This window comes from Bactrocera oleae, chromosome 4 (assembly GCF_042242935.1).
Source record: "Bactrocera oleae isolate idBacOlea1 chromosome 4, idBacOlea1, whole genome shotgun sequence".
Lineage (NCBI taxonomy): Eukaryota > Metazoa > Arthropoda > Insecta > Diptera > Tephritidae > Bactrocera > Bactrocera oleae.
The window spans coordinates 7811386-7836261 of record NC_091538.1 but is presented as its reverse complement, the minus strand read 5'-3'; the positions used below and the strand labels follow the sequence as shown (position 1 = coordinate 7836261).

Here is a 24876-nt window from a genome sequence, read left to right as displayed (position 1 = left end):
TGTCATCGTTGTGAGTATATAAGGTCGATTTTTATGAAAAATACTGGTTAACATTTTTATTATTTATCGGAAAGGTTTATATAATATTTGGATGATATAATATATATATATATATATAATATATTCAGTATTAAAATTTGTTGAAACCTTAATCACTACTTTTTATGGAGACTTTGATTTTAATTTTCTTTTAAATTGTTACGTTATTATGCCTATAGAGTAGTCCATTCCCATATTTTTTCATTTGACTTAAGAATTTCGAAGATTTAAATTATAGAAACTCGCAAAGAAACTCTAGTAAATTCTTTAATATGCAGACTTATTTGTTTCTCGAAGCGGAGTATTATGCAGTTGTATATTACGGTAAAATACAAATATTATTATATTTTTTTCTAACAAAGTGCTATTGAAGACTTTCTGTTTTCGCCAAAAATGCATTTTTTTGGTATTTTCAAAATTTTATAAATATTTTAATTTTTTTTAGAATTTAATTTGCTGTTGAGTGTATACACTTTCTGCATACTACAAATTTAATAGCAGAAGAAAGTTTAAAGTATAAAAATAAAAATAAAAAAAACAATAATAAATATATAAAAATCAGATATATATAAAAATAATAAAAGAAAATAAATAAAAAATAATAACAAAAGAATAAGAAATAACTTAAGTTTAAATTAATTAATATTAAAGTATAAAAAATAACAATAATAATAATAAATAATTAGAATTAAAATAAATTGTTAAGAAAAGTAATGCAAATGAAAATAATACAAAATTTTGCAAAATTCGCAGTTTTAAAATTAAAAATATTCATTAATGAAATTTCTTTGGATTATTGCTTAAATTCGTATAACCTTCAATGTTACTTTCACCTTTTCCTACAGGGTATGAGTGAACTTGCCCAGCAGCAGCAGACCTTTCTAGGTATTCGAACGCACATATATACGATAAGTACCTAACTGCGGCAGAAAACACGTATAGCTGAGTAGAAGTGTATATAAAGCGTGTAAAGGAAATGGGTAAAAGCGAATACGAGTAAAAATGTTATAAAAGAAGAATTGACGTTTGCGCTGTGCAATCCCGTGACAGCACATTGTTTATGTTTTTTCTCGCCTATTTCTACTCATTCATATACAAGAGATGAAAATTTACTCTGGCAAATATTTTCGCGAAACATACACACATACCTATGTACATAGGTACATACTCACATATAATTTACAACCATGATAATTAAAAAATATTTTTTTTGTAGTTTATTTTATTTTTTATTAACTCTTATATTTTGCAATGATATATGTCATAAATTAAATATAGTAAAATAAAAATTATAAAAATGAGCATATAAATAACGGTAAAGCCGAAAAAATAATGACTTCAGCGAAATAGAATTGGCAAACCGCTCGCTACTCCAATCAGCTCATTTTACAAGCTTCTACAAACTTTGAAGTGAACTTTACGTGCTGCTATGTAGGCTTCCAACTAGCATGTCATTTTCGGGAAATCGAAATATTACATTTGTTTTTTGTCTTTATTCATATTTATTCAGTCAAACTTTGCAAGCGGACATGAATTGTAATACGCCTACTAATACCCAGGAATATATACATTTCCGTTTTGTGTGAGAAATGTCAAGAATGTCATAAATATATTGCTATGTTATACTACTTTAGACCGCGCCATCGGGACTTTGAAATTCCGACAGAGCATGTATGGGATTCTGTACCTTCTTTTGCGAACCTTTACGCACTTTAGCGCGCACCTCCTCGGGCTTCTCGGGTCGCACCAGCGGTTTCTTTTCCGGTGCTTTCATCTTCCAAACAACAATAGGCGATGTAACGGTGCCTTGACGCGTATACTTCGTTGACGCGACGTAAGAATATTTAACGGTAAGCACGACAGCATTCATCAAATTCTTAGCTGCCTGTATCAATGATGTAGCGCTGTCCAAGCCGGAGACAATCAATTCGCCACTGATATTCTGTACGTCAGCCTTAACCTTCGATGTGATTTGTATCTGATGACAGTAGAGCGCTATGCGTTGTAGATATGCGAGTAAATCTTTTTTGGTGCTACTTTCCGGGCATTGTTCAGCGATTTCGCGCGTTAGTTTGTCGAGTTTCGTGCCAGCTTCGGAGATTTTCTTGGCGGCGTTTATGACATCCATGGTGGTTTTTAAGGGACCACGACCGCGCGTAAAATCTGTCATTTCCATCATAATCATACACATATGCTTGGCCAGGAAGATGATATCATTGCCAGCATCATCCCACTTAGCCACCTCGGAGTCGAAGGTGAGTTTTTCGCGTCGGAAAAGTTCAACTTGTTGGGCAATTTTTTGTTTATCTTCCTCCGTCATCTTGCGCATAGCTTCACGCGCTGTGCAAATACCGCTAATCTCGGGATACTCATCCACTGTGGGACCACCATCTTGTGCGCTTGATTTGCTACGCGTCTCTGACATCGTATTCTCAGCCGGTTCGAATTCGGTGTCCGTATCCAGCTCGTCCGAATTGCGATTCATCAACACTGCGCGTCGTATCTCGCGCACGCCATCGTAAACCAGACGCGATGCGTCGATAAAATCGTTCTCATCCACATCGCGACTGCAATTGTTGATCAAAGCATCTACAGCGGTATCAACGCGTTGCGCGAAATTGGCCATCACCTGCTCTTTGAGCACACGCACAGCATCCATCACGCGTTTGGTGTAAACGCAAGGCTCATAGTTATCCATTTCCGCCTCGACTACATCACAAATACGCGCTGAGCGTCCCTGTATGGCGCCAGCTGTGGTGCGTAACTCTTGTGGCGCGCCCATTTGCAGTGACATGACGCACTTGTTGACGTCCTCCAGTATGTGATTCTCGGAGACCGCCAGAAAATCATCGATAGTTGTGATATCATCCACCGCCTCTGTTAGTATGCGCACCTGCGCCTCCCATGCTTGCCGGTAGGCAGCCATATTCTCCTGCGCCACCTTCGAATTGGGACGCACGCATAAAATCGATGCGGCGTTGATCACCTGCGGGCAGAGACTCTCGATTTGCGATGCCGCGAAGCGTACCATTTTAACGCCATCCTCATTATTCGACATGCTGCACACGAGATTGGCCACCTCCACTAACTTTTCGGCATGTCTGGTGAATATGTCTGCCTTCTCACGTAGTTTAACCTCATTGCCCGTTTTAGCGCACTCAATTAGATCGATTAGTGGCGTAGATGTCTCCAGAAATGAATCGGAAACATGATCAACAACCGCCTTGCGCAGCTGTCGTCGTAGATCGCGCGTTTTGCGGCACATCTGGTCTATAGCTCTATCTAGCCCGGGTGTATGATCCTTCTGTCCAATATTCGACATATATTCGGAGAGTAGATCTTGCAGCGCCTGCCGCACAGCATTACATTCGGCGACTATACGCTCGCGTCGCTCATCGCGCGTACAATCTGCATCTGCCATCAAAGCGGCCGCGCTAATGATGCTTTCCAAACGCTCCTCCAGCAACTGACGCGAATGCTCTTCACTGTAGGTCAAAGTGTCCATAATGATACCCTCATCGAAGTCGTCCAAAGCTGCTGCCAACTCACCAGCGCCACTATAAATCTCGGTTGGTTGCGAGGATTTGCCTTGCGCCACATCACTGATCGTATTCACTGCCGCACACACTTCTTTCAATATGAAATCACGATTTAACTTTGCCAAATCCAATTCCGGATGACGCACATACACTTTGGAAGCGGTGAATAACATAGTTGAGTGTTTCTTCAGCATAGCGCGTGCCGCAGCCAAATCATCGCGCAATTGTGGATCTTTTAACTCCTGCTGCCGCTTGGCAGCCTGCTTAATCAATTCACCGGCATTCTCACCAAACTGTTCGATATTATTCAATAGCTCATCCTGACTGCAGGCATTCTTCAGCTTATTCAGATCATCTTCGACGACATGCAAGGACTTCAGCAACAAGTGTACATCGACCATGTCCGCCAATATAAGTAAACGGGTGACGGCCGATAGTAGATTACGTGCAGCCCTCACCATGTTGCCACGTTTCAACGATGAACAGGGATCAGCTGCGAATTCCCGTGCCGCCATACTCATGGCATCACCGGTTTTACGCACCTCCTCCACGGCAGCCAACATCTCCTGTGTTATGTCCGGATTTTCATAAGCAATTTGTTCACCTTTGATGACGAAGTTTTCGGTTGCCTTCTCAATGGATGCCACCAGTGCGCTGGCACGTTTCGATTTGCCTTTCTTCTTCTTACTCGGCTCTGTTGTATTTACCAAAGTGGTCACCTGCAGCACCAGCGGCTCCAATGTTTTCTCTACCGTCATAGTGCGGATTTCCAGATTCTTCAAATCCCATTTAGTAGCTATCTGCCCAAAGTCTGATACAACGCCCATCATGGTAATCGAAGGCGATAGAATGTGTAAAAGACACACACCAAAAAAGAAATATGTATAAACAAAATATCTAGGTTGGTTACACTATCAAGCAAAAATATACGTGCACGTAAATATTTAGCGACTACACCGAAATCAATTCGCGTCCGTTGTTCGTTTATTACTCCCGGCCAGTTGTTGGACGAACTCTCTCCATGCGTTGAAAGATTGTGTATCTGCAGTTTGCTATGTATGGCGTATGAGCGCTGCCTCAGTTGCTCTCTCATTACAACGAGCTCTCAATGGTGGTTTGTGGAAACACATTAGGGTGGTTGAAAAGGAAATTTTACTAGGAGGTTCATTACGACTAAATGTAGATTTTGGTACATATGAGTCTTTCGTATTATGTAAAGACACAACCATTTGAAAATTTTGTATAAATATATATTTTGATTTTATAAAATTTTTGTTTTGCTTCATTATATTCACAAAAATATAACAGTTCAAAATAATATTTGAAAAAAATGAATCGATTTTCCGCTCAATATTAAGCAGTGTTTGACCTAAATAAGTTTCGTTTTAGCTGTTTTCGAGTTTGTCGAGTTTTACTTGTTTTAAACCACCTGGTGAAGCCTAAAAGACTTACTTGATAATGAAAATCGTTTCAATATTTAGCAAGGTGACAGAAAAAACGGTAATAACTAACTTTAGAATCAAATATTAGGTTCAGTTTTAGATCTCATCTTCATATCAGACTTGAAGACGTAGTTTATATGAGATATTTTCCAGATCTACGGTCTTAAAATTTGTTCTTAATTCGAATTCGAATAAATATGTTAATATATTAAAATAAATATTACCCAAAAGTAAAATTATAATTAAAAATAATACTGCACACCCTAATGTAAATATGTACTATGCACACGAAGAATGCTTGGACGGCACTTAGGCAACTCAGATTGCATTTAACGATTTTTCAAAGACTCTCAGTGTGGAGCGAGTCAATTTTCAATTATATTAGTTCAGTCACTGAAACGTTAAATTTAATGAATAATGCAGAATTGCTGATTGACTGTTCCGCAGATGGATTCCCTGAAAAATTGTGTACATACATTTTTATATATAGTGTTTTATAGATATACATATTTATATATCTACATATATGCTTCCATGAAAAACATTGCCTTAACTGGCTCTGCCTGAGCAGCCACGGCAGCAGGTAGCAAAGAGAGCGATCAATAACGTCTGCTTGTTTAAGCATTGTGTGTGTGTGTGTGTGTATGCGTTTGAGTAGAGTGGAAACCATATGTATATACCCAACACAGATTTAGCCAAGTTAGTTAAGGATAGTTTTCAGCAGATATATATACTAAGGAATGGTATTTGCTTACTATTTTTAAAATATTGACTTTGACAAAGAAGTATTCCGTTTGATCGCACACGAAGCTCGCAGTTATCTCATATGAGTTTTTTAAAAAAATTTACGTTGTTTTTATTTTTTGGAGTCAATATACTGTCTCTAAGTTCTTTTTTACTGCAGCAACAACACGATGAAACTTATGTACAATAGTTAGATTTAGTCTCAATAACTGTTCAGGGTATAGCATACGCTTTGCTTATTGAATCCGCAGTCGTCAGAGTATTGTAGTAGACGCTGCTGAGAGTGCTCTGCTTGCATGAGTGAGTTAGCGCTCTGTAACGGCAGTATTCTGACACTGCAAACCTGTTTTCTCTCATAGCGCTGCGCTCAGCAATGTCAACCCTCATTGTGCTGCACACATAGAGGCTATTCACGAAACAGCGTACATTTGAAATGATTAAATAATACAAACCATCGGATAATACAAAGCATGGTAAGGCCAAGGCTCCGCGTAGTCTGATAGAAAAATGAGTATATAATGGTATCGTAAAAATATATTCATATGGCTGTATACATTTGTACGGGAAGTAGATGGAAAATTCTCAACAAATCAAAAATCTTTCATTTCATCGTGCTTATAACTGAAGTTTTTATTGTTGTTGCATGAATACCCTTTGTATCTACAGCGTATTTGGAGCGCACCATGTTGCATAAATATAGATATAGATCCACAAGAGCGTTTTAGTCGTGCCAAGCCATAGATATGTATATAGAAATGTATATATGAATACTCTGATACAACGAAAAGTATCTAACAGCTATAAAAAGTGGAGTTTCAGCTGTTTCGTAGGTATGATTCATGCTTCAATTGAAATTGGTGTTGCCATATTTACTATTTTTTTTATAAAAAATATATTTAGGAATAATATTACTTAATAAATTTAGGATATGTAATATAAAATTGAAGCACTTGCTAGTAAAAATAGTAGGAGTAAGCCAAGCCTAAAACGAAATATGAAATTCCTGCTGTAAGGAGCAGTACCGATAAATATTTCTAAGCTCCATACTTTTAATAATGTAGTAATAATTTATTATTATTATATTTTTAATGAAAATAGACAGTATTTAAAATAATTTAAGTAATGAGTTGAGTATAAACAACTCATCTGTGTGGCAAGGCTTCTATGAAAACATTTTTCTTAGATTACTTGCCACAAATCTTCAGTATTTAAAGGCCTACGTCCCGCAACAACTTTCTTAACTTATAATCACTCATTTTCTATCGGATTTGGCCTGGCTTGGCCTTTGATTGACGAGCTCAACTTTTTTGACACGAAATAAACCTTTGATAGATTTTTTGATATGTTTCGGAACTTTATCTTGTTGTAGTCAACGCTTAAAGGCGAAAAAATTCATTGATCTAATACTATATTCACCAAGCAGATTTAGAAACGAGTGAATTTACATAATAAGGCGAGTAGAGAAGACTGTAGGAAGAGAGATATGATTTTGCCTTTTTATTCCTATACAATATACGAGTATATTTAAACAAAGGCACGACACTTGTGGAATGTCTTTTATGTCCTTGGATTATCTTATGTTGGATGATTCTATAACCTCATAATTTCTCAGGTAATCTCTCCTTCTCTTAAAGATACTTATTTCTATTGAGTGTCGTCTTAAAAAGTTAAATCAATTGATGATCTTAAACTAAAGTAAAGAAAAAGCAATGTGTTGTTGTTTCACTCTTTATAAGGCAAACATTAGAGATAAAATTTATTTATTTATCTAACGTCAGAAAAATAATATCATAAATTTTTGGTGCCAATGAAAGAGAGTCCTTTCAGGACAAGCGGAATGTATGGAGTATATATGTCTTTCAAATCATTCAGATATAAATTCTATAAGAAGTAACCCAGCAATAATTTGATATTTCTACTGGTTAATCCATTTTAAAAGATTGGAAAGGCTTTGTGTCTCTGAATTGTCTAGGATTGAGTCTCTTGCAAACTCTGTTTTCTGTTTATACCTGACAGATTATTCCGTTCAAGTTTTAAAGTCCTTCATTGATGGAAGAAGCGCATTAACTAGTGGATTGTGTGGTAGAATTAAAAAAATTACGTAAATCACGATTCGTCGATAAAGAGAACTGTTGTGTGCCTTCTATTGCTAAATAGACTCGGCCTTTTAAGCAAATATTACGAAGACCAACTCTACAACGTTTCGGTTCTACGTTGCCGGTATTGCTTCGATTTTATACGGCCAAGCGCCGTTATTTCGAAGACCTAACTTTGTTTGGATTGATAAATAGAGAAGGCCTTCCTCCAAAACTTAGAGCAGTATATAGGGCTCGAGATGTTGAATTGGTCAGTTCATTGAAGCGCTCGCTTTTGTGACGGCAGCAGAACAGCTGATTCTGTTAAATTTACTGAGAAACAATCGCATTCGGGGCCTATTTATGAATTCTAGCCACGTGTAATAATAATAATTTCAAGATGGGTTTATAAAAAATTATGTAATTTAACTGAAATCTAATGAAAGCATCGCTGAATTACATTCCACGTGTGACTTTCTGAGCTCAAGGGGTTAATGTAGTGGAATAACCTCGACAACGAACGGCTTATCTAACACACGCCTAACATGTTACAATAGATTAGAACTTTAATTTAGTTGAAAGGTCAGCTGTGTGCACATGAATTTGCCACTTAATGTGGCACATTTGTATGTAACATACAAACGAAGACCACGTAGAGGGCTCTACGAAACGCTGAGTGCATCACAGTTGCTATGTGTTGCAAGGTGATATGGAAATTCTTTCGAGAATACAAATGCATGCGCCGAGTGCTAGTTGCCCGTTGCTAGGGGCAAAGGTGAGATTTTCATAGGCTTCACTGGTTTGCTTGCTAGCTTTTTATATAAAAGCTTAGGGGATGTCTACTTTCAAGTAGGGGGCTTTTAGGCGCTTTGGCCGCACAAAGAGCTGTTTGTCGTTGCAGCAGTGTGAGCGCATGAAAAAATATGTTGAAGGTGTAGCTAATGTTTTGTATGTATATGTATATGTATAAGCGCTGTGCTTACAAAGCCTCGAAGCAAAAAGCTCTAGGGTGCTGTTACACTCCCCAATTACAAAAAAAAAGTGGAAAAACCTCCAGCGACCCCACCATTGGGTAACGGATTAATGTGGCAAGTGTCTAAATTTCATAATACACAAACAAACTGGCAGCGCTGCATTATTGCAACGACGTTGCAAGCAAGCTTTTATCCGATGTTGCAAGTGTCAACTGTAAACATAGCACATATTTCTAAGAAAAAACAACAAATATAACAAAAAAATGCTGCACGTATCTAATTCTTTTTGTATTTGTATTGTTGTTGTTACTGTAGCGTAGTCTCTGTTCTTCTTCTTGCTACATGCTACGGCTCCATCTTTGATGCTCTCAGCAAATCTCTTGCCACCTGCCGCTTATTATCTATACGGTTAACCCAGTTAAGTGCCCAGAAGGCGGCAGTGCCACTTATGAGCGCAGCACACACACACACACACAAATAATAAGTAATATACATACATACATATATATATAAACTGCAGATATGTAACTGCCATAAACTACATTGAGTTTTTGAAGCACATATCTCTGCACCTGTAGTTGTTGCAACAAGCGACATTTTCAGTTGTGTTGCAAGTTCTCAAGTGTTGTCTCTGCAACTAGACTGCCACAAACATTGTCGTGACAGCAGCAAACCGTTGAGTTTAGACTACTTGAGCCACTACTTACCACTTATCTGTTTTCAGTTGCTGCAACATGCCGGTTTTTTTTTTGTTTGCAAGCAATGTGCAGCATTCAGTGTACTTATCAACACGTGCGACTGCAAGGTTTATAAATTTTTCATTGTTGTTGTTGTAGTTTACAGCTATTTTCCGCTGCTTTGGTGAGTTTATTTCACTTTGCTCTGTGTCCAATTGCTTTGTGCGCATCTGTGTTGCATGCATGTAAGTGGAAACATTAATTACTGAACAATAAGCAGCAACAGCAGCAGCTAACTAACTAACTTGCAACATACTTGGAACAGCAATAACTCATATTTCATATCTAATAATTTTTTTTTGTTCTTCTTCGAGGTGTTCTTAAAAAGTTTAAGTCGTTCTTAACGAGTTCACTTGTCTAACGGTATGTTTTGTTACGAAATTTCATTATCTATACACATAACGGTAATTGTTTTCAATTCCTGATAAATTGCTTAAAAATGAGTTTTCTAGCACCGACTTGACCGCTTCAGAGAAAAGGAAGTCATAAGGCAAGTCCGCAGACCGTCTCAAACGGTTCTTGAAATCCATGGAATATTCTTAGAAACTACTAAACTGCCCATCGTGTCTGGTTTAAGGCGACACTGGATGTGGAAATTCGCAACTTGGACCTAGGTCGAGCTTTTTCATAAAGAAAGCTTATCGGAGGTATAAGCGGTCTGATCAAATGAATTCGAGGTCGCGGTCTGCAGCTAAGATTCGACCGGAACGGAGTCTATTCTATTTGTAGAAGGCCGGCAGTCATGAAACTTGCACGAGCCGCTTACAAATTGCAGTTTAGCTCTAGAACAAGACCACTTTTTGTCAGTGTAGACTCATTCGACTACAATTATTCCAATTTATACCAGAAAGCGATGTGCTTGTAGTGTCGGAATACCGAAAACTATGTCTTCAAAATCCGCCCAATATTTCAACTGCTAGTAATCGAATCCTTAGGTTCGATAGTTTTTGAAGAAACTACTTACCAGATGTCCAAGCAAACTTTATTTCTTGTTATCTTGGAACCAATTACAAGGATTTCTGCATATTTTCAAGGAATACCATACCTACAGGGCGCGTTCACCACAACCTCATGTAGTTTGACATATTTGATTGCAACAACAAAATTACCACAACCAGCGCTGAAGCGGCGTAGATAAATGAGATTTTCAGCAATGGAAACGTGCGCCTGTCAACGAAATATCCTTTTGTTCACATATCTACTTATTAATGAACTTACACACTGAACAGCTAAGCGTGTATGCCACACCTCAGTGGTGACGTGTTGGAGTGTGGGCGACTGCTGGCCGGCCCCGGGGTAATGGTGTAAAATTTCAATCTTCTGCGCGCCTCAATAACTTTGCTGTCATTTCCGTTATGTTATGTTTGCTGTTGATTATTATAATTATGTATACATATATATTAAGGTGGATCAAAAAAACGAATACTTTTTTTTGCTTGGTACTCTAAAAAATTGTTTATAAACACATCTAAGAAAGGCTCTCCAAGTATGAGCTCTCAATTGGTATTCATCATCAAACATCAATGCCTATCGAAATAAAACACAAAAAAATAATAAAAAAAGACAACAAAAAAACAGAGGTCATTTCTGTAGAGCCGAAAATTTCCGACAATACTATGAGCTTTGTGATTTAAAATGATTTCTTCACTGAGGTATAAAATCAAAAGGAAAAAATAAATTTGCCTTCAAATAGTCAAACTTCAAACGTTAATATCTTTTAAACAGTTAGGTTTAGTAAAAAATCGCAAGAGAGCATTTTGTAGAGCATTCAATTGGCTACAAAATCTATGATACGAAATCGATAGACGAAGACGATATTTTTTCAAGTAACAGGAAGCAAGATATGCTTAGAATACCAAGCGAAAAAAAAACATTTTTGTCCTTTTGACCCATCCTAATATATACACATACATATACATGTGTGTGTGTGTGTGTGATATATATGCTGTTTTGCCATAGCGTCGCACGTGTAAGTCAAATAATTTCGTTTTGTTTTTGCTTTGCCATTTCACTTTTTGGATTTTCCGATTTATAGTTAGTTTCAGCGCGCATTGTTGTTGTTGTTATTATTATTGTTATAGTAAATTTGACATTCACTTTTTGACATTTATGCGTATTTATTGTTATTTTCACCCGCAAACCGCGAACTTTGCACACAGAAACGCGCAAAAATTCGAAAATGGAAAGGACACGTAGGTGTATATGTGTGTTGAGTGTGTGTTTTTCAAATGTATGTGTCCGTTAGTTATGTTGGCATGGCAAATTATCATTTGGTACAAAGTGTGAACATGTCCGCTATTGTTGTTATTGCTGTAGCATTCGTAATGATTATGGCTGCCGCTCTACCGTTCGTTCGCCGCTGCTGCTGCTGGCTGTCATCGGTGCGCCTCGGCTGCCTTCGTTACTATGACATTAATGCGAGGTAATTTATCGGTTTTGTGTGTTTGGATTATTACTAAATCGAGATTAGTATTTGGATGAGAATATTTATTTATGCAGATAACTAATACATACAGCCATTCATATATATCTATATAATATATAGATATATGTATGTGTGTGTGCCGGAATGTGTTTTTGCGTGTCTATGGCAGCTCGTTGGCGCACGAAATGCTATTAAAAATTGACAAGCATGAAATATTTTGTGGCAAGCTCATCGTCAACGCCTCCGTTTCACGTGTGTGTCTTCATTTACATATGTATTTGTACATATGTATGTGTGCGTAAGTATATACATAACGCATGCATAAAAATATTTTTTTTTGCTTTGTAAATTGTCAAACCTCTCCACTCTACGTGCCTAAACAAACTTTGTATCTCATTATATGAGCTTTCAACTACTTTTTGTTGTTATCACCGAATTATAACGGTACTTCGTTGCAAAATACTGGTTTCTAATTTAACTATTTTGACACTTGGGTAATCGAATTCGTGTGGAGTAAATCTCAAATCGCTATAAATTATGGCGCATACTAGAATGGGTGGTAAAATAGAGACAAGTGGGGGTCAAAAACTGTACTAAGTTCAGAGGAGAGGTGTGATTTTTGTAAGAATTTTTTTTTTGTAGAAAAGCTTTCCAACTACGTCTTACGTTAGCTCGATGCATTGCGCCTACATTTCTTATTTCCATTTCATAAATTTTATTGTTTAGTTGAGCTTCTATTCTTATCTTCGGTTTAAGACCATTTTTTATCCACTAACTGCGTGGGTTGAAACTTTTGAACGGTTTCCAAATGGTTGATAAGTTCTATGTGAAACTTTTTAACGACATAAATGCATTTAAGAATTAGCTATCAACTGCTGGAAGACAGCCGCTAGTTTTCAGAAGCTCTGAACGCATTCTGGTTCTATTCAGTGTTAGGTAAAGCAGGTCCAGATGACCGGCTTAAAATATTTGTTTGAGTTTATACATTTTTTTTTCCATTTTGACCCCTTCTCAATACCGAAAGATGTTATCACTTAGCAACTGCTTTCGGTTAAGAATCAAGAGATAGGCATAGAAAACGTTCTACCGAAGAATTTCTTCTTACTTTCATACTATTGAATTCGAATGTTCTAAAATATTTGTTAGCTATATAGGGTAATACTCTGTCCTTAGTGTTAAGCTAACATCTTGGGGGCTGCTTCCGATCATATCACATGACGCTTTTTATCGACCTTTAACATCTAGGCCTCACTCTTAATTATTATGTTCTTTCCCTTCCCGGTGAATTGTGGTAAGAATTAAACAAAAAATATACTTCCATTGCAGATGCTTTCAGGTTTACCAATAACTTACTCGGCATCTCTTTCAAAATCATAATGCTTTTATTGCTCTGAATTGTTAGCTTCTACGAAAGATTAAAAAAGAGCTTTTAGACTTTTACGTTAACTCAGGTACATAGATATCTTTGGCATTAAGAGACGTGTTCGAGAGGTAACGGATAGTTTCTGTGATCTAAAATATGATAGCTAAACAAGTAAACCACAATTTGTACCGAGTGTTTTCAGTCCATCTAGTATAAATTGCAGATATGAATGCATGCCGATTTTTCAGCTCTGAAGGAATCAATGCAGGATAGCATTGATGGTAAAAGTAGAGATAAGAAGGTTTTTCTCTGTAAAGAGCAAATACAGCAGGACTTCGGCATCTTTTGGTATTTTGAACTACAGCCAACCTGGCTAACGTCAGAACGGAAATGTTTTTGAGTACCTTTTCAGCAGCTTTGTAGTGTCCTAAGAGAAATAATTTCTTTAGTAAAAGTTTTCGATAAGTCCTTGAATTAAAAATTATTAAATTTCTCTTCTCTTATGGTACATACATGTCTTTTATCTAAAATATATATACCTTCAGTTACATAAATAAACTCATATACTCATATACCAACTCAGCTCAATTTTTTCTCCATACCCTCCCACATACATATATAAAATAAATGTTTTCGTGGTTGCAGGACATAAGTCGATTTTTAACCTAGCGAAGACATATTGCTTATACACAATATACAATGGAACATGACAGTAACAAGATTTCGGTATTTGCATTGACAGGCTAAGATTAGCTATTGGCTGCTTTGTTCATATACAAGCACACCCACTCAAATACGGTTATCTCATACATCAGTGTTGGTTGCTCTAGTAAATCCTTTTCTTCGCCATTGTTGGCAGGCCAGGTTGGTTGGCTTGGAAGGGTTGCAATAACTTTTAAAAACTTTTAAAACTTTTGGAACGAAGAGTTGGAGGCGTTTATTTACGCACCCGGATGACAAATTCAAGGAAAATATGACACTTTTTGGGAGTAGACGAATAATAACAACTATAAATGCATACATATATACATAATAAAAAATAATATAAAAATTATATAAAGTATATATAAGTTTGTAAAACTATCCATTTATAAGTCGAGATGTTTGGAAGAAAAAAAATACTTGGTTGTGTATCAGATACAACTCGACTTGAGGCAACTATGTTACACTTCCAGTTGAAACTTAAATTTCTCTAAATCGGTTATATTTGCTTTGAGTTTTAATTTATTTTTCATTTAAGGAGTAAAGTGGAGTGAAACTTGACTAAGTGTAAAGAAACTTGCCAGAATGAAGTGTGTCTTGGCTATGAACACTCAGCAAGGAAAGGAAAATCGAAAGAACAAAGCAATCAACACAGCTTCTATGTAAGGAAAATTGATTTTCAAGTATTTGGAATGTAGCTTGGTATTCTTAAATAAAGTTTATAAAAATGGACTTTCTTTAATGTTGCGGATTTTCGCGAATCAAGCCTTTTCGAAGCGCAGTCTCAGCTCATTTGAGTGTCTAAAATAATTAACTGTAAATTACCAAAGTAACTGATACATCAATAGATCCGCATAATTGCAGCGCGAAATGAGGTCCAGACACTCCAAATACACAAACCACTTCATGGCGCTCAGCACACACGTTTAACTTTACAAAGCTATTTACGTTTCTACTTAAATGGCAATATAAACAAACCGTTAAGCCAACACAAACACAAGCACAGTAAACGCACATGCGGGTGCCGCGCTTGATACACGCATCTATAAAAACACCATATATTTATGTGTATGTGTGCGTGTGTTTATCAGTTAAGTCCTGTTTAAAGTGGTGTGGGTGCTGGCTGGATACCTGGTCGCTAGGGCAGACATGTGGGAAGCGCATGTAAACAAACAAGTGATATGCAAACAACCGAAAATGTGAAAAGCTGAGTGGCTCCAAAGTAAAAAGTTCTCAAAAAAAAAAACAACAAAAAACGAAAATAAAATAGCAGTAAAGAAAAAAGAAAGCAGAGATCAGCAAAAGTCGTTTGAAAAACCAATGTCGAAGACAGGCGCCCTTCAAACTTGTGGCACAAACAGACGTGCCATACAAATGCATAGTGAATTGTTGCTACCGTTGGTTGAGCTTCATCGGTTGCTTGTTTGTTTGGCTGGTTAACGGTTGTTGCTGGCGCAATGTGTCAAAAGGAAATCCGACCGCATTTCAGCTGCACTTTTCGGCAACACACGCATAACGGGCTTAAAAACAAAAACCGAAAGGTGCCAAAAATAAGTAATAAAAGAAAGAGTAAATACAAAAAAAAAAAAAAAAAATAACAATAGCAACACCGCTTGAAAAAGAGAGACTTGCTGACTGCAGGTGATGGAATTACAGTTTTTTGATATTTATTTGTCACTGCGATTTATACAGGCGACTGGCGAGTGAATTGCACGTGGCTGTTTGAAAAAAAAGTTATGCACATACATACATATTTATATACTTACACACCCTATTTGTATACCTCAATAGCGGTAAGCAGATTTGCAATCGAGATGCGCTGTTATTTATGGGTTGTTGGCCGCCAAAGGCCAACGCTAAAGTGCCAATCCGAATTGAAAAGAAGATTTTAAATCGGTGCGCTTTCGCAAACGAAGGTAAGATTACATATTGGATTTCGAAATCAGACAAGTGATAACAGTGCAGCAGACAAGCCGTAATGAAGCGGCTATAAATATGTGTCGCGATAAAGCAAAAGTTTTGATTCTAGCGAGAGAGTTTTTTGACGTAAAGGGTTGCTTGGTTGGCTGTAGAGAAAATAAAAGTAAGCCGCGAAATGCGAATTTTGATAAATTTGCTCACCAGACCATTCATACCTGAGGTTACATTAAAGAGTGTGAACCTAAAATCTTGCTCTTCAACACATTCCTTTCGTATGAGGTTGAAAGTACCGGCTCCAAGATTGCTTTTAGAAACAAGTTTTTTAAAGCGTTTTAGTTTTCAGTTTAAGCGAACGATAGCTGCAAAAATAACTGAAAGCCAAGGTGCCGAAAAAATGATCTGTAGTTGTAGTCTATGCTTAAACCGAAGCGTCCAGATCCTCTGAATTCACCCGACGTTGGTGTAACTGTCAATGATTGAGCTTCGTACCTTTTCAGAGAATCTGCTATGACCGCGATATTTCGCTTTATGACTTTGTGGCATAAAGTGATATTCAGATATATTCTAAGCGGCCTCGGACTTCTTTTGAGAAATCTAAAACGATCGCGTTTGCTTTCTTAGAGAGACTTGCTTTGTGCACTTTCAATTTTAAAGTTTTGAACGCCTGAATTTCTTGAGAGCTACTTTCGTTCTGTACAGCTCATCAGTTTTCTTTCTAGCGTAAGTTAGTCTAGTTGAGTAAAGCTTGTTTTGAGTTATATTATTCAACGAACTTCATATTTACTTGTAATTTCTAATTGTTATGGGCATCGGGATTAAAGATCCTAACAATAAGAAGATTTGAACTATACATTTGTTTCTTTATGATATACTAACTATAAGAGAAAAACAAGAACTTAGTTGCTTTCTGAGCCTTTCCTTTCCTTTGGTATATATTTGTATATGGCTCTTACTGATGCCTAGTACTATATACCAAAATATGCTGGGCGAATTCACGAGATTTGCTTTCCTAACTTTTGCAATAATCTTGTGAGCGTAGAATAGCATGCTTAGCATATAAAAAGAAATTTTGCTACCAAAAAATCTATTGTTTGCTTTACTGCAGAGTTCAGCGACTGTCTTCCGCTTTTTTTCGCACACTTTCAGCCACTTTTTCCACTCACAATTTATTTTCGTTACACTTTGCGGCTTGGTCACAGGCCAAAACAAATTATGACTCGGCGTCAGAGTATTGTAATTGTGAAAATAAATTGAAATCACACTGCATTCAATATAGCCGACATCCATGCGCCAATATGTCTCCAACAATCGCCAAACAGTGGTGGCTACTGTATCTGTAGTTCTTCACAAAAAGCTCTATTTTAAGGTTTTTTTTTTTAAACTAGAAATATGCATAACGGCCGATAACGTTTTGACAGCGAGAAATTGGCGATAAAATCTTTAAGTGTCTGCCAATGTGTTGCGAAATGGTTGCATATGGAGAATATTGCAGCTAATTTTGTTTTGGCACGCCGAAAATTTTTATAATTTGAGTAATTTTAAAGTGATTCTATATTGAAGTTTCTATAAAGAATTAAATGAATTTGATTCGAAATCAATGTTATGATTTTATGTGCATTCACATCTACTGTGAATTAATTAAAACTTTTTATCGCATTGCGCCAAAAGGTAGGCCACAATTTCTTAACAAATTTTTTTTACATCAAATTTTACTTCACTAAAAATAAGAAAGTTAGTAATAAATGTGTATATATTTACTCTGCACACAAATTATACTAAATATATTTTATATTTTTTATATAGTCTAGGTATATTTTCCACTCATAATCTTTTAAAAATTGCACAAAAAAGTAGTAGCACTGATTTTTGTTTTCTAATACTCGGCTTCATTTTATTTATAAGTGGATAAGGATACAACCCAGGTTTCTTGTTTAACACTTTTTTTTGAGTTATATGGCACCTTAAAGCATTTTATAAGTTGACGAGATATCAAAAGAGGCAGATCGTATGTCACCAACTAACATTGTCAATCCAAAGAATAATTTCCTATTTCTGCTCTGCTATCATCAGCAGATTCAATAATAGTCCACGTAGCTCAGCATTTCATGGTAGAGGAACTTAATCGTAAAGCTTAACCTAAAAGTCAATAATACTTTCGCAAAATCTATTTGAAACATTTTAGAGACTCAGGGGCTGTTTGTAGCGCCCTCAGTTTAACCATTATTAGTTGTTGTTCAAATATTAATAATATTGGCACACTTTAATTAATGATATGTCTTTTCTGAAATGAACTTAACTTTCTGAGAAATTCTTAAAGCTTGTCAAAACAGTGATTTTATTATGAACGATATTCGTCTCTCTCATTCTTGTGCTCTATTTTTCGTAGAATGCAAAATATAAAGTAAGAAGATAAGTGTTGCCTACATTTTGGCGCAAAACGTTAATAAAGACGCTAACCGATATAAACTTTGTGAAAGCGTGTGTTAAGGGTTCGGCTTAAGAAGAAAGCAAGAATCATTAATGGTAATATGAAGAACTGCTACGGGTAAAGCACTATTGCCTACATTTTGGCGCAAAGCATTAATAAAGAGAACACAGGATATAAAATTTTGTTAAAAGCTCCGCTTGGATAGAAAGCATGAATTATTATCTATGGTATTTGAAGAATTATTAAGCTTTAGAAGAGTAAGAGACAACTTAATGGTGGTCTGGCTCACTTTTTGTATAAGATATACTCGGACAAGACTATTATGTTGCGGCACTTTCTTCATTACCTAATGTGTATTTTAGTGGTTCTAAAGTGTTTTGTGGTTAGAGATATCGGATTTATGAAAATGAGACTCTGAATTTCATCTACCGGCCTAATTATATGACTTTGGAGACCTTGAGGTTAAAGTATCTGATAAGTACCATCTTATTGTCGATCTACATTCGTTATGTTAAAAAGCGTTCAAGGACTACGAGGTTACCCTGGTAGCTCTTCTTAAAGCAATAACTTAGGCCTTCTCAAGTTAATCCCTGGCCACAGCTGTTGTGTATATTTATGATTATATGTGATATATTTGCTCAGCAAGTAGAAATATCCTTTCCGCTACTTATGGCAAAGTAGGTAACCGCATATATATATTTGATAAATATTTGAAAGATATGTGTATCAACACAAGCTGCCCCTTTCAGTCAATATAGTCCAATGCGTGCAGGCAAAAAGTAAACATGATTATTAATTCTATGGACGTACTGCATTTTTTTCATGCTCCAGCAGGACGCTGTAACACAACATTAGTTGAAATATTTCGACAGCAACAACAACAACAAGCAACAACAGCAAGTGGCAGCAATCTTGACAGCACGATGAAATGTCCGAGTAGACATATTATTGCTGGGGCTACACTTTTGTTATTGTGTTTGTTGTTGTTGTGATTATTATTATTGCTGTAGCTGTTTGCCTTTGCCACGGCGCTGTCATTTCAATTGCTTTTTCTATTACAGCTTGTTGCTGCCGGCTGCGTGCTGCCACACAGTCGATTGCAATGTGAATGGTTGTCAATAAATGTGGCAGAACAACAACAAATACCAAAGTGACATGGTCGGCATGTAGCAGCGGCAATAAATAACTACAACAACAAGCAATAAAAAGTTGCAGATTTTTGTGTGCGAATTTTATATTTATTTATTTTTATTGCTATTGTTGTTGTTGTTACCTTTTTTGCTATTGCTACTGTTTTTTTGTCGCCGCTCTGGTTGCTTATTTGTTCGAAAGTCTGCTTTTTTATTTGCACGCATTTTTTTCTTGCCCTTAACAAGTCCCTAGAGGACTTGTCATATTATTGACATTTGCTGCTGTCCACGCAGGACGTGCTCAACATTGAGTGATGAAAAAATTGTGCACTGAATATGACAACATACAGCCGCGATGGCAGTGATGGGCGGTGGCAACAGCAGCAAGTACGTGACGCACTCACAAATTCGTGTACTCGCATATTTCGCTTCATTTAGCGTTACTCATACGCACTGGCGCACTGGTTTGCTTACTTGAAGTGGCTGCTGTACATTTTGTCCATTTTTTTTATTGTGAATTGTTTTGAAGCAAGCCATAATATCATTTGAAGGCCTCTTTGGTGAGTTTTCTTTATTATTTTCCAAAATATTCGAGTTTTTCTGGAGATATATAGTATTATATCGGATAACCAGTTATCAGTTTTAGTCAACAATTTGAAATAAATTTATTCAATATTCCGCGTTTCAAGCATTTAATACAATGTTACAAATTTCTTATAAAAATACCTCCAATATCTTAGTGCCACGCCCACTTTAACAAAATATCTCTATCTTCAATCTGGATATTGACCAAATCTTCTCTGCTCTGTCGTAAATGCTTTAAGGGAAATACGTCATTATATATATTATAAAGTTTAGTTCGAGGTGAAGCACGCCCCAATTTTTCCATAGACCCCATTTTTTTCTAGTAAAATTTTGGTGTTCTATATCGAATATTTTCTCAAATCGTAAAAAATGTCACGAAAACTTCAACAATTTCTTAATGATGTCCACCTAACAATGGTTAACCTGCGTTCTGTAGAAAATCTCAATATCGTAATATACTACTCAATTTCATGATATACTACTTCATAAATCTTCTGGCAGATCTCCAATATCTACATCTTTAACAATAAGAGTCTTAATCATAATAATCATAGTCATAGTCATTAACTATATTAAGGTATCTTATAATAAAAACCACATAATTTTGGGCTCTTGAGTCGCACAATATGCTCAATAAGGATCAGTATCATCTGTGGTCTCAATACTGTTTTGCATTAACATAATCACATGCAATTTTGTCGGTTGATCCAGCCAGCTTTTAATCACTCTATGATCATAGTTATCATTAGTGTATGGTTCCACTGGGTTCTGAAAATGCTTCACCATATATGAGGAAGCTTACAAACCATACAAAAACTGACTAACATATCTTGAAGCTTAATGACAAAAAGTTGTAATGTCTACTTGCATTTTGCAGAGCATCGAAGTGGTCGTATTACTTTCTTCATATATTTTCGTTAGTTAAGCTCATGTTTGATGTAATTGATAGATTGTGTAGACATTTACATATATTTTTTCCAATTGGACCTAGGTGAAACACAGGGTCCTGGTAGATTTAATTCATTCTTATATCTCTGACATCAAGGTTATAGTGAAAACATACCTAAATGGTTAATTTAAGGTAGCTCAATATGGCTTTATACTCAAAAATATTAAGCGAAATATTTATACTCTTCATTGTGTTACATCAGTATATATGATTTATTGCAATTATATAGAAGTTATGCTAGTTTATACCAGTTTGTAAGAGTTATATACCAGTTTATGCCAATTTATACCAGTTATTTGTTGGATTCGCTACACTGCACGATTTGGTGTATCGAAGACTACTACTTTTAGCTATTCGAATACAATATTAGTTCAACCGCTTATGTCTTAAGATTCTAGAGTTTCCGAGGATCCTTCATCATTAATATGCTACTATGATATATTAATTATTCAAAAAACTGTTATCAACTAAAGGCGTACCCGCTTATCCTCAAATTAAACTTAAATTTAATGTCATGCGATTTTTCTTTGATACTGAACTTAGATTGCCATAAAACGGTTACTATGAGTATGCTGTCTGTAAAGCTGTCTCTATGTGAGATTATTTGGACACATGTGAGTATATCTGCAAGTTTGTATTTTGTCACCATACTCATATATTTACTGATTTGAATTTGATATATTTGACACATTTCTCCCATGCGTTAGAGTAATAAGTGGTTACGAATGCTAAAAGAAGTTATAAATTTCAAGAAAAATTTGTATTTTCTTAAGGGTTTTACTTAAATGTGTACATATATACATACAGTATATATCTATTTGTATGTATGTATGAATGTATGTATGTTCTACAACAACTGAGGAAAATATAAAATATTGAATTTTCTATTTCAATTGATATGAATAATTCAGTTAGCCAGCTGGGAAATAAATATAGCACAAGGAAAACAAAGCGTATAAAGTATAGTGCAAGAAAAAAGTGAAAGGAACGCTTGTAAAAGATGAAGTGAAATTAAATAATTTATTGCATTTACTTGAAGAACAGAGATAACTCGATTTATATATGAATGTATAGTCTACCAAATACAGTTCTTCTATGAAAATTTTTTTTATTTCACAAGATTCCTTGACGAAATTTGGCATATATTATTGTTCACAACAGGGCTACTATATCTCAACAAATCGTTCAGATCGAACAACTATAGTAAATAGCTGTCATACAAACTGACTGATCCAAATCAAGCTCTTGTATGGAAAACTTTTCTATATGACAAGATATCATCGCGAAATTTAACGTATAGTAATATAAAAGAAAATGAACAATTTCCAAATATTTTGTTCAGATCGGACTACTTTATCATATAGATGCCATGCAAACTGATCGATAAAAATCAAGATAAAGATTTTTTATAGCCTTTTAAACTACAAGAAATGCACCGGTGAAAGGTATTACAGCTTCAGTGCAGCGAATGTTAACGTCTTTTCTTGTTTATAAATGAGTGTTGGCAATGCCACGTTTTTTTACCTATATAAAATTAATATGAAATTTTTGTAAAGTCCGTCTTGTCAAGAAATAAATTTTTTCAGCGCAAAATCATATTCGTAAACATTTAAGAAAAAGTACGGCTATTTAGTAGTGGAGTTATTGTGATAGCCACAAAGGTTAATTTCTCAAGCAGTCGTTTATTTTATTAGATTGGGCTTGGGTTGTCGGGTATAGATTTTGAGTTAAATTCCCTTTTAAATATTCGGACGGACGGCTGTTTAAGCTACCTCTCATCACTAAGCAATATGTTTTTTCTCTAATCCTTAAAGCTCTTAATTTTAGCAATACTGTGTACCCTTCATTTTCTACAACACGCCAACTGCCTGCGCGCGCCAAAGGACCCAGCTGCCAGCGACACTGCGGTAAGACAGTAAATCACAAATGCCGTGAACGTACTGCAATTGTGGCACAATAAATGCGTGAATATTTAATAATTGCTAGGATTTTCGCTTTCTTTTATGTCAGCACTTTAAATATTCATCATACGCCCCGGTGCGCCGAACGCCCACACACATGCTTTTGTAATACTTGGGCGCTTTAAAGTGTGTTATTTTTGTTTGCTGTGTGCGTGTGTAAGTGAGTTAGTCAGTTCACAATAATTTGTGCAGACATCCGTTACGCACGCACTCACACATACATTTATTAATTTATTTGTATGCGTTCTGTACACACTTTATACACGCTTCATGGCATCCTAACAAATTAACAGTGAAATTAAGCGGTCAGAGGTCAAAGTTTGATTTTAATCAAAGCTCCAGCTTACGGCGCTTACACCGCGCATCTGCCGATTTGTGAGTTTCAACAGCTGGCGCTCTGTATATTGACGCTTGCATTCAGCCAGCGCGCTCGCTGTGCTCGCTTTCATTTATTCGCTGCTTTTTTGTTGTTGTTGTTGTTGTTTGTGCTGCTAAGTTTTCGCATTCAGTAGTCTTGTAATCTTTGTCGAGTTTTCTTGCTGCCTTTTCTTTGTCGTTATAAAGGCATTTCGTTTGCTTCATGCTGCTGTGCTTCAATGTTCAATGAACCGTTCGTTTCGGCAAAGTAAAAGTAGCAGAACAAGTACAAACAGTCACTTGACAATTAAATTTACGTGACCTGCATAAGTAATTAAGGATTTCCCCGAGCGCTAAGAAACTTTGCCTCGGCCGATGCCTTATTATTTGTTAATGTTGTTGTTATTCTTCCATATTATGCCTATAAATATCTATATAAGACTGTTTTTGTGGCCGTTTGCCGAAAGTTTGTATGTGTGTGTGTGTGTGACGCTCCAGTTGGCCAGCTGGGCTTTCAATTGCTTAGCGAAAGTCACTTTGTAGCTCTTCGGCAGGATATTAACGAACTTTGCAATTTGTTCACTCTTGCCTCTAAAAATTTCCTGTAAGTTATTTTTGTTCATTTGTTGGTTGGAATATTCGATTTTTATCGTTTTCAGCAACTCTGCGGCATAACTTATGTAAACACTTTAAATATTGAGGTTAGCTGTTTTATTTGCAATTTTTACCAGAAAATAGTTTTAAGGTAGCACGAAAAAATAACAACTAACATATAAGCAGTCAGGGAGTCAGCTTAAGTTCCATCTTCAAAACTGTAGGGGACCAGATAGGTGGTCTGTTAGGTGTTTGCTGCAATGTACCGACTTGGAAAACCTTGAAAAGCGGCTTATGCTGTAGAAACTGGCATCTCTGTGTTGGCAAAAAATCAAAACCGACATAGTTGAGATTTCTGTGAAGCAACTCAAGCCACCGGTAGACTAGAATACCGGTGGCTTGAGTATTGACGAATGGTTTCAAAGACATTATTAACTCAAGAGCTCTCGTCTCTTTGTTGACTCTGTTCCGCTCCGACGTCAATTTCCGTGTTTTTTAAGTTTAGGAAGACCCATTACCAAGTACCTGCATTGTTGTGTGGTTTTCGTGCTTCTTATAGTGATCTATTATATATTTTGAGATCAGCTATTACTTGTGAAGACCACATTGGGCTAGTATAGTTCTCTCATAAGTTTTATATTTTAACAAACAGAGAGAAGATTGCGCTTGGAACTCGTTCTTAAGATCCATTGATTCGCTTACTATGGTCCAAACGTAGTTTTAGTGTTAGAAAAGGGGTTTTACCAGCATTAAGTGCCTCGCACTAAAATAATTTCATTTACAATCAAGTTCATATTAAGTATCTTTGGACCAGAGACAATTCCTTACTATGTGCTGTTTAGGAGTAAAATTACCTGCTATGTTTGCTTTCTCTCAGTTCTTTGTAACGTTCGGCTTAGTGCTCTCACTCTC

General features: G+C 36.2%; 1 protein-coding gene across 1 annotated transcript; it reads right to left on the bottom strand.

The window, feature by feature from the left end:
* Positions 1 to 1307: 1307 nt before the first annotated feature.
* alpha-Cat (catenin alpha) lies at positions 1308 to 4594 on the bottom strand. Its single transcript, XM_014235856.3, has one exon. The coding sequence runs from the start codon at positions 4406 to 4408 to the stop codon at positions 1670 to 1672; it is 2739 nt and encodes a 912-aa protein (XP_014091331.1). The 5' UTR covers positions 4409 to 4594; the 3' UTR covers positions 1308 to 1669.
* Between the last annotated feature and the right edge of the window lie 20282 nt (positions 4595 to 24876).